The sequence below is a fragment of the Condylostylus longicornis genome, unplaced genomic scaffold (genome assembly GCF_029603195.1).
Source record: "Condylostylus longicornis isolate FDR11 unplaced genomic scaffold, ASM2960319v2 ptg000010l, whole genome shotgun sequence".
Lineage (NCBI taxonomy): Eukaryota > Metazoa > Arthropoda > Insecta > Diptera > Dolichopodidae > Condylostylus > Condylostylus longicornis.
Window position 1 is genome coordinate 20,158,559 of NW_026577979.1, and position 11,499 is coordinate 20,170,057.

The 11,499-nt window shown below is 25.6% G+C and overlaps 1 protein-coding gene across 1 annotated transcript; it reads right to left on the reverse strand.

Annotated features, from left to right (window-relative positions):
• Positions 1–1,103: 1,103 nt before the first annotated feature.
• Positions 1,104–11,201, reverse strand: LOC129618961 (uncharacterized). The gene is made up of 6 exons (XM_055534000.1): positions 10,890–11,201; positions 9,674–9,771; positions 8,173–8,722; positions 4,048–4,359; positions 2,489–2,592; positions 1,104–2,294 (listed from the first exon to the last, which is right to left on the reverse strand). The coding sequence occupies exons 1-6, from the start codon at positions 11,131–11,133 to the stop codon at positions 1,689–1,691; spliced, it is 1,914 nt and encodes a 637-aa protein (XP_055389975.1). The 5' UTR covers positions 11,134–11,201; the 3' UTR covers positions 1,104–1,688.
• Positions 11,202–11,499: the final 298 nt, after the last annotated feature.

An 11,499-nucleotide genomic window follows, 5' to 3' on the forward strand; every position in this document is an offset into this window, starting at 1 on the left:
GGATCGAACCTATTTCAATAGGTTCTGAAAATGAAATTATTTTCAGTAATTTCAAATGAGCTCACTTGTAATAGTGTTTTAATCAATTAATCTTCATTGCTGGTTAAAAATATTCATAATTTGTCATTTTTATGAAATATAATTAAAAAAGTATGAAATTTTTTTACACATGCAACTTTTATACTATAAAAGGATCAGTACGAAGAGATTGTACGAAATTAGCAAAGGGATATGCATGCAAAACTCATTATTGTTAAAGGAAAAATATAATTTTCATTTTCATGAGCAATACCTTTTGATTTCATATTACGTATATATATACATATATATATATACACAAATTTATGTCTATAGGTACATAGCACGATAAAAATGGTTATTCTTACAATTTATAATTTTTACAGCTAGGATTAAGTTCCAAGATATTATATGTCTATATAGTATAATACACATTATGTGAATATGTATGTGAAAATATAAATTAGATATTCATAAATAAATAAAGTATTGTATAGGTACACAGGTACACCTATATTATATAAGATGTGTATGCAAATATTTACATGGTAATTTTATTACTTTCTTGTCGCATTGCAGCTTCATAATAATTCTCTATATTTCAAAACATTCTTTTAACAATGTTTTCCTAATAATAACAATCTTTATTTATATACATACACCTATATGGCATCTTAATATATACCTGTATACATATTATATTTTATACAAACCTACAATACCATGTATTAAAACAAAATTGCAATTTTCATTGTAACTCTTCAGATTACATAAAAATATGCAGATAGAAAAAAAAAAAATTGTTTATTAAAAAAAATTCTAAAGGTAAATAATTTTAAATTCATTTTGATAAAATATTTTCACATAAAATTTGAGATAAAATAATTTTAATCTTTATAATTTATTTAATTCATATTGAATATTTTCTAATTGAATTTCAAAATTAAAATATAAATTTGATTTTACTAAAATGTTGCAAAAAATATTATATTAATTTTGGATTTGTTTTTATGTTTTTCTCTTATTTTCTCAATAAAATTATTAAATTTAAACATAAAATTTAATAAACCTGTTTAGATTCAGATTTAAATTGAAAAACTGGAATGCAAATGAAAAATTTAATGATTTAAATTATATTTTATTAAATTTGTATAATCAATAGTCATTCAATCGATACGTAAAAGTTATTGGACTTCAAAAATTCTTGAGTTAATAAAAATTTGTTTTCTCAGGCTTTTGTTTGACTTTTGAATGGCCTCAATAACTCATAACAGGTAGTAAAGTAAGAGACTTTAGAAAGCTGTATAAAATTTTATCCCTGAGTTAGCTATTTTTCTCCACAAGTATGTATTTGTATCCGTTGTATACTAAGCTGTATGTGTGGCTTAGTATATAACAGAATTGAATTTAATCTAGTGAAAAAGGACGAATCATTTAACAGTAAAATATGAATAAATCACACAGTTTACACAATTGTTGTTTACTTGTTTGGATCATTAGATTATTAAATTAACAATAAAAATATACATGACTATTTTATAGCTACAAGCTTACAATATGTAAGAATTTCTAATAATACAGTAGCATATTCCAAATATTAATATAAAATCATAATTTTATATATCATATTATCCGCTATTTAACTAAATCTATTGAATTAATGACAATTGTTAGGTAAAACGTAATATTTTACTTTGTGGCTGTGGTGATACATTTTCATACCAACCCATATCAGCTTCGAAGAAAATATTATTAATTGCATGTTCTACAATAGCTTTTGTTTTCGAACTGTAACCTTGTATTTTATAGTTAACGTATTGCCCAAAAATGTTTTGATTTAGTGTTGGGGTTTTATGTGCTTCAAATATTTCACACTGACTTCCTTTGTTATTTTTATTTGAATCAACTCGTACTTTTTTTTGCGGTATTATATTAGCGTTATTGTCATTAGTATTCCGTTTCCGAAAACTTGAAGATTCATCATCTGAAAGATTTTTTTTTAAACCCAAGTATCCATTTGGTTGATCACAATGGAACGTATATTTATTGAAACTCAAATTTGATTTTACATTTGTATTAGTTTCCTCAGTTTTTTGTAAACTATTTTGAACAGAAGTAAATTCGGAATGTTGGGCTACGTTGTAACGTGAATTTAAAGAACTATTTCTGTTCTTAAAATCACATTTTTCACTTTGGGGACTTTGTATTGGATTATCGTTATATTCTACATCAGAATCAACTTCATATTTAATTTCATACGTATCAAAAGTTCCTTCCTAAAAATATATAAAAATATTTCTTAAATTAGAGCTCGAAAAAAATATCTTTTAGTTATACTTCATATTCATCTTTTCCATAATTTTATGGTACTGAACACAGGATATTATTACGAATTTTATAGTCTTAAATTCAATTCAGGATATTTATTTTAAACTTAAATAACGTAAATAATAAATGAAACATTACTCACATCACATTCACTATCGCCAAAATTTCGTGGGTTTTCTGTTTGCCCTAACAAAAACAACATTCGTTCAAAAGCAAACCATTTGGAAACGTAAACTTCTTTTGCATCTAAAAGTAAAAATTAAAATATCATCATAGGTTGGAATAAAGTCACAAATCCAGAACATACATACAAGAATTGATAATTAATTGTGTTCAGAATTCTGAAATAATTATGTAGAAATCTAGAATTTAAGTACAATTATTAATACGTCATATGTATAATATATGTATATATGTATGTATGTATGCATATATGCATGTATAGATAGCTTTTATATAGGTTTTGATTAATCAGAAAGCATTTCTTGAGAACTTTAACTGCATTAATATTAAAGTAACTAAAATATTCTCTTTAAAAAGTAGAACACTCAAGTTACAGAGATTTCAAATAGAGCAAGTAATATCTGTTCTATATACAAAGTAATGTGGTACTAAAAATCAATTCAGCTATTAAAACTAATAAGATGAATGCTTTTTTTAATGTAGGAGCCGTAAAGCAAATAATATACGAATTCACATTTCATAGAAGTACATATGTAAGTAAACATTATGTATGTATAAACAATGAACATTCAAGATAATATTCAACAAATCTTAATTTTTAAAATATTTTTTAAGAAAAAATTATCCCATTCGAATATAACAGATATACGTTCAAGTTTGTTTTGAAATACGTTCAACATACATACTTTGTGTTTTTATGTTATTTGCTAAAGCACCAAAAGCAGTGACACTGGGAGAAAATAAGAGAATGAAAACCATTACGCTCGTATTGTTAAAAATGAAAACATTTAAATTATTCAAGCAACAACTAAACAAAATAAACATACAGTGTTTATATAAGAGCGAGAAAAGAAATAACTGCTAAATAAACAAAAAGAAAAAAAAATAATAAAACTGAATAATGAGAGAGAGTGAAGAGAAAACTTAAAAAAATTAAATAAATGTACATGTGCAAAATATGTACATACATATGTATATATTTATGGCAAAAATATAATGTGTGTGCGATATGGTATCAGGTATGTAATTTGAATCATCTCAAAACAATTATTATTAGCTATAAAAACATACATATATACATATTAATTACATGTATGTATTATACATTGTATAATAATATAAAAATTATAATTTTGTTCAGAAGCAGATATACCTACTTCAAATTCTAAAAATAAGAGAAGATACCTAAAAACTAGTATGTATGTATGTACTTAAGTCGGTATGACTTATGTAATTATAAAAAAAACTAATTTTATGCCGTCATCTACATATACATATGTATAAAAATATTGAGTTTCGAATTTTTTTGATAAAAAATTAAGGAAAATTCGAAAGTATTTTGACATTTGGTATTATACAAAAGCTTCGTTCGTTCTTTATGTAAAGTCATGGTTAAATTTTTACTATAAACTATTTCTGCTTTATTTATATAATTACATACATATACATATGCATGTTGTACCAACTTATATATGTATGCATATACGAATGTAAATATATTATTAACTTTTTACTTACTTGAACCTTCTCCTATGATTTCTTTGCCTTTAGCCTTTTGAGCTCTAAATGAACCCATTAAACTGCATATTTTTCTTTTTATATTTGCAACATCGGTGTCAAAGTAGTCAGCCACTTTTTGCCAATTTTCGGTTCTTATGGTTTTCGAGTAATAATTTGGGTGCTTAGTGTCCCATAATACTGGATATTTTTCATATTTGTCTAATAATTCTAAACATTTTTCATTACTCCACGTTTCTTCTATAATTATTGCCATTTTAAAATAAGTTTTGTTTCTGGGTGAAATATGGAGTTTAAGCTCGCTCCATTTAGCTATATGATGTAAGTATTAACTTAAAAATTAAATTGCTGAATTAACAATGCGCAAACGATTTAAACTATACAAAAGCCTTCTTTATGTGGCAATATTAAAATACTAACTGAAGTAATGAGAATAAAAATACTATGCTTGAGATTTTCATACATATATGACGCATAAAATTTAACAATACAATGATATAAACGAATATGCGGCATGCGATAGCAATATATTGTTTAAAAATTGACTAAATTATTTTTGTAGATATATGTAAGTATATAGAAATACATACATAATTGTGTATGAATATATAATATCAACACATGCATACACAAAACCAAGCACATGTAAGTATGTTTTTTTACCTAAAAAGTGTAGTTCTCTTCTAGTATACAAAATACACAAAAAATTTACGACATATGTTTACCGTACAAAACATAATAGCATAATATGAAACATACACATATTTTCGTTCGTTAATATGTTGAATCTCAATAAATATGCTTGCTTATACTTCGACAAACGATATTCTTTATTACTTATTTACTTCACTAAAAAATATATGAATTAATTTTACAGATTATGCGATTCTCTAAATTAAATATATATATGTACATATTTACCTTTTGCGATATACATACGTGTATGAGCATAATTACTTAAGTAGATGCACACATATACATGATGGCTATTATATCGTCTGATATCTAATCTGTACTCATGCACACATATAAATTTGCTTCGAATGATTAAATACAAAACTCGCTTTATAAAGTAAAATGCAAATGCCCCAGCTATTGCTGTTGAAATTTTTATACTTTTTGTTTTAATTTATTTTAAAATTGTTAAACTTGCTTTGTTTGTTTAAGTGCTAAACCTAAACGGTCGGGGAATGAAGTAGTCAGTAGTGTTTAAAAGTACATCGTAGCATAACACATGTATTCGAATTTTCTATTCTAAGCATGTAATGTTCAAATTATATTTTTATAGCAACAAATGTATAAAGGATCGCGATACAATTTCGGTATGTTGTAATTATGATTGCTGCATACCGCATCTATTTAAGTCTAGCAGTTATAAATATTTCTGTTCGATGTATTAATGTAATTCTTCCATTTTCCAACTATTTTATTTGTTACTGTCTCAATTTTTTCTACACAGCCATACCTACGTACATATGTATGTACATATTTATGTATACAATTCGATTGCAAGTGGTTTTGATTAGCAGAGCCATGACTGCCTTGCAAAAAGTTTTTGACATACAATAAAATAAAATTTTAAATTTTTATTCAGATTTAACACTAAATAGTATTATGGGGATTTTTTTTAAGAGAAATTTATCAACGCTGTGAATTCAACCGCATCAAATTTATTTTTTATCAAGTTATTTTTTTAAATAACAAGGTTGCCGTTATAATGTAATGCATTGCATATTGTGAAATTTTTATAAAAATAGAAAGAAAGAGCATTTGTGAAGTAAGCATTTCAGTAACGTCATTGAGTAAATTATTTAATATTTACATATATCGGAATATACTTAAAGGTATTACTGACACAATATATCAAGTTTGAATGCATATCTGGCACTTTTACAACATTTATAGAATTTTTCAAATTTTGTAAAAGTGCAAAATAAATTTAGTAATATTTTAATAAATTTAAAATGTAGTCCATGGCTAATTCCGGAATTACATTTAAGAGAAATTTTTATATTTTTAATTTTTATAACGGCAGAGGCTAAAAAATTCTCTTTATGGTTGTATATTTTTGTGTAGGTAATGTAGCTATAATAATGTACTACTTAAAGATAAATCAACAAAATAAAAATGCAAAAATGAATACAGCGAAAGAGAAGAAGAAAGAATTACCAAAAAATGAGTATTTAAAATTTAAAGAAGGTTTTATTTGTAAAATTTTTGTATTTTCGTGCACAAACCTGTCGCGTATAGTTTGGAATGTGTTATAATTATTATAACAAATAATTTCTCTTTGATTTTCTGTTAATCAAATATTCTGTATACCTGTAACCTGCATACCAACAGACAAAACAGAAAACATTAGCTTATATTTATGTATGTTGTACTGAGTTGATGGAATATTATAAATAGATTAACAACTCTAGCTTTAATTTAGTTCTATTACTGATAATACGTGGAGATCATATGATGTAGTTTTTAAGTAAATTTATTAGTGATATAAAGATAAAGACCATATGTTAATATGTGCATATGTACATATGAACCCAATTTTTTTACAAAATTTTGTTTACAAAATCGTCCAAATTCATATGAATTTAGGTACATATGTATATGTAAACTGTATAATACATACGTTCAATACTGAAGATGTTCAGGTGAATACATATGTATACATAACCCGCTTACGTTTAAATATGTGTATGCACCTGCATTATAACTAATTTTCTCTTAAAAGTTTACTAAATTCTTTACATATGTATATATGCAAACAAACATGTTTGGAACTTTAAAATTTAATTTATGACGACACATCAGAAATTAATTTTTGACGGCAAATCAGAAAATTACATTCATATGTACCTAGTATATATAATTTTTTGAAAACAAAAATAATAGGGTCGCCTTGCTTTTGCAAAATCAGAGAATCAGTTAAGATAAGATAGGATTTTTATATTCTCTCTAATTTCAAGTTTAATTTTTACAAAAATTTTTTATGACCAAGGAAACTAACATAAAAGACCAGACCTACTAATTGAAAAAATCAAAATAAAAGTGTAAAATAAATATTGTGTTTTTATGGTATTGCGGCATAATAAAATTAAATGCCGGATGCTTAAACGGAGAGACAAAACGTTTCAAAATACTTTATCGAATATGTAAATGTGTAATCGCTTTAGTTATTTGTAGCAAAATTACCCATATTATATAAATAACAAAAACGGCAAAAGATTTCATACTGTACGAATGGCATTTAATGTGTAAAGGTATTGTAAATAATAAAAATATGTAGTAGAAATATTGCAAACTCATAAATTGTAAGTGTTTTGAAATAATTTTCTTATTACCATATAGTTTTGCATAAATTTAGGAGAAACTTGGAGAAATAATTTCTGGAGAATTTATGAATACATAATACTCTTTAATATTAAAATGTATTGTTAATTAATTTGGATAGGGTAAACAAGTTTACTTTTGGGTAAGAAGAAAATTAGGCTATCAATTTTGTTTTCATAGATGGAATTTATATGTAGCGTAGATGAAACATGGAACCGAAAAATAACTTTTGGAAATTTCGATTAGTTTGCAAAATTACTTCTAGTAAATCTTAGTGGAGAGGAGACAAAAGAAAATTTTGTTTTAGTAAAAAATACAGCTACTCCGAATGCAACATTCAATTTTTCAGAGTGATCAAGGTGTACAGAATTTAAAAAATAGTTTGGGTCTAAACACAATAGTTGCTTAAAAGCTTGTCTTTTTAAATTTTGTTTAATTGAAATAATGTCTCTGCTAGAATTGTTTTGTGTATAAAATTTTATTTTTCTCTTTTAGTTTTGAAAATCTGCCAAAAATTAGCGCTTGCAAGGTGAAATTGCGACAACCCTGGTGTACTTAACCCTCTTTTTGATAAAGAAAGTTATTTTTATAGAAATTTTTTATTGAATAATATTAAGTTATAATTTTGTTACCCATTATATTATAATTCATTATCTTAAATATTCAAAGTTAAACTTTATATAACAAAAATTTAAAACAAAAATTATATTTATTATAAAAAGTAATTAAAAGTGAATAGCATATTTATAGTAACCCTGAAGTAAAGTTTCCCTTATGATTTTCGTTAAGAGTTTTCATATCGTCCTAGATCGGCTTCAAATAAAACATTATTGATAGCGTGTTCTGCAACCGCTCTTGTTTTGGCGCTATAACCTTGTAATTTACTTGCTATATATTGACTAAAAATTTGAATGCTATTCATTTTCACTCCGATTGTTTCGGAAGATATACAGTTGTTTACATTTTTTTGTTGCGCACTGTCTAATCGTACTATTTTGTTGTGCTGATCATTACATGATACTTCGGGGGCTTTCCTTTTATATAAGTTTTCTTCTCTAACTGTTATACTATTTTGTTTATCTTGAAGTTTTGATTTAATTGAATTTTGATTCTTTAAATCAACAAAAGGAATTTCTACGTTTGTGCACCGTTTCGGTTCTGTAGAAAGAGATTTATTGAAATCTATTTCAGAAGATGTTGGTTCGACTGGTTCTTTGTTGATAAAATTTGGTGAAGTTGTTGTTCTAGCGTCACTAATAATCATATTTTGAACTGGTTCACTTTCATAAAATTCAACATCCGAGTCACTTTCTTCCTTTATCTCAAATGTTTCGTACATTACCTATATAAAATTATTAACACATACGTATAAAAAAAATTACATTTTTCATAATTTAAATTTAAAAATTTAAAAACTCTACTTTAAGACCTTTATTACGTCGTATCTAACTTTCAATTGAAACCAAAAAAAAATACAGAGTAGACATACAAATGTTTGAAGAAGTGTCATTCTTGATGAAATATCAAAACTTTTAGGAAGACCAGTGTAAACAATAAATGTCACATGTGCTTTAAATTGTTATAGAATGCAACTAATTTAATTTATTATAGTTTGTTTTTAAACCAGTTGTACTAACATAAATATGTACAAATGGGAATCACATGGAAAAAAAGCTTTATCGTTAAAACAAAGCACAAGCAAAATTTTGTATTTATGTTCTTGCAAAGACTGGCATTCTGCGCTTACAGAAGTCAAATGCGACTACTTTACTCAATCATTATTCATACCAAATACAAGGGGGAAAATCGGATATTAAAGTTTAAAGAGTATCGAGATTGATAATATTTCAAAATTAAGTATAAAAAGTAAACATTACAAGCGAAAACATTATTGAAAAAAATTTTATTTTGAGTTTTGGTTCTCATACGGACGAATTTATTTTTTAAATAGAAAATAACTTTTTTAAAAGTAATGCCTTATTCCTCAAGTGATTTAAGATACCATTATTGCACACATCTTAATGTAAGGTAAAATTCGAATTAATTACTGAAAAATATTTATTATTGTCTTTGCTTAAATCATTTAAAATTTAAAATTGAAAGTTTGCAAAACTTGAAGGTATGCAATAGGTTCAATGATTAATATGCTATACGAATTTTCTTAGAAATAATTTGTTCAGCGATAATGGTAGCTTGTCGCGGTTTGAAAATCGTAATTGTTTTTTAATTAGACTTGTATTATTTACGGCTCCTTAAAATTTATTAATTTAGTTAAATTTATAATTTTACTTACATCACAAGAGTCGTTTTCGTGTTGAGACTCCTTTTGATCAAGTAAAAACGCCATTCTTTCAAAAGCAAACCATTTTGAAACATAGATTTCCTTCTTGTCTGAAATTTTTGTAAAATTTAAAAAGAAAAAAAAATTTTGTTGACCTTATTTCCAATAATTTTTTTTAAAGATTTTTTTCAATATGTAGATTTTTTTAAATATTACAACGTTCTTATAGAACAAGTAACGAATTGGTTATTTTACTATATGGTTATCATATTTTTCTATAAAAATATTGTATCGTGTAAAACAAGAAGATTTGACAGTCTACATTAAAGTGTGGTTTTTGCGACGTAACAGTATTAAATGCCCATATTTTAAAAATAAATCAAATAACTATTTTTTGAATGCAGCCATTGATGCAAGGTGGAAGGTTATTATGGGAAATGAGCGCAAATTCAGATATCAAGAGTTTAGAACTCATGCCATTCGACGGTGAAACTGCATTGATCGTAAATAAAGAAAATTGCAGTATATTTTCATTAGATCAAGTGGTACAAAGTGTTACAAAATTGTACTCATAATTTATAATACTTTTTCAAAAAGCAAAAACAGTGTTGTTTCGTCTATTTACCATATTATGCGACCATTTAATTTCTATAACTGTGTAGAATATGTTTATTATTATAACATTTAACTAATTTGACATTAGTCAAAATTCTTTGATTTTGGATTGTGTTACTACAAAAAAATAAATGTATTTATTTTCTTCACACACATTTCAAGGGGATTTTCGTCTCATATGTATATACAAACGTGTGTACCTGTGTATTTTTTTGGAGGATAAAATGGAATATTTTCATCAAATATGGTAATTTTAGTTTTTTGACTTTGCCTCTATGACTGCAGTAACAAGAGAACGGTGCAACATCGAACAGCTCTAACGTCACATAGACAAATTCAGCAATTGAAATTGTATTGCTGAATAATTGTCGATGCCATATTACGTATAGCATTATATTGTGTTGTATAAATTTTTGCTTTTAAAAACATACGTGCATGGTGCTGATATGAATACATACATATGTACTTACGTATCTATACTACGCATGCTTCAATAACAAAACTCTTGTTAAGATATTTTATACAATAAATATGTTAGTTCTTCATTTTTAAGTACTAATATAAACAACGCGTAAGTTTTGAAAAAAAAAGGAGTCAATATTTTTATACTCACTTGGACCTTCACCAACAATTTCTTTTCCTTTAGATTTTTGTATTCGGAAAGAACCCAATAAACTGAACATTTTTCTTTTTATACTGGTAATATCAGTGCCAAAATGTGACGCAACTTTTTGCCAACTTTCGTTTCTATTTTTCTTATGATAGTACAGTGGGTGTTTTGAATCCCACAACTCTGTATGCTTTTCATATAAATCAATTAATTCTAAGCATTTTTCATTGCTCCATGGATCCTCCATTCTTTCTTTAATTTTTGCGTCTTTTTATTTTATTAAGTTAAAAAGAAAAAAAAAATGAAAAAACTAATGTTTTCTTCCTTATGGCGCAAAGCAAAATTGTCGACTGAACTAAAAAATCATGTGAGAGCAAAATATATTTCTCTTAGTACATTATGACATTATGTACTAACACAATAATATTTTCTCTTATTAAACCTTTAAAATTTATTATAGTAAATGCCTAACCCGGATGCTGAGATAAAGAGAGAATCCAAAACCTACTACGATATTACATTAATCTGCTTTTATATTAAATGCAGAATATGGATAAATTTAAATTAGAATAAGGTTTACGAAACCGGTTTTATTGTTAATTAAGTTATGTAA

Coding starts and splice junctions, on each gene's coding strand:
- LOC129618961 (XM_055534000.1), bottom strand. CDS start 11,133: ATGGAGGATCCATGGAGCAATGAAAAATGCTTAGAATTAATTGATTTA. Junction 9,772..10,889: donor AATTGTTGGTGAAGGTCCAA/GTGAGTATAAAA, acceptor CAAAAATTTCAG/ACAAGAAGGAAATCTATGTT. Junction 2,295..2,488: donor TTGGCGATAGTGAATGTGAT/GTGAGTAATGTT, acceptor ATATATTTTTAG/GAAGGAACTTTTGATACGTA.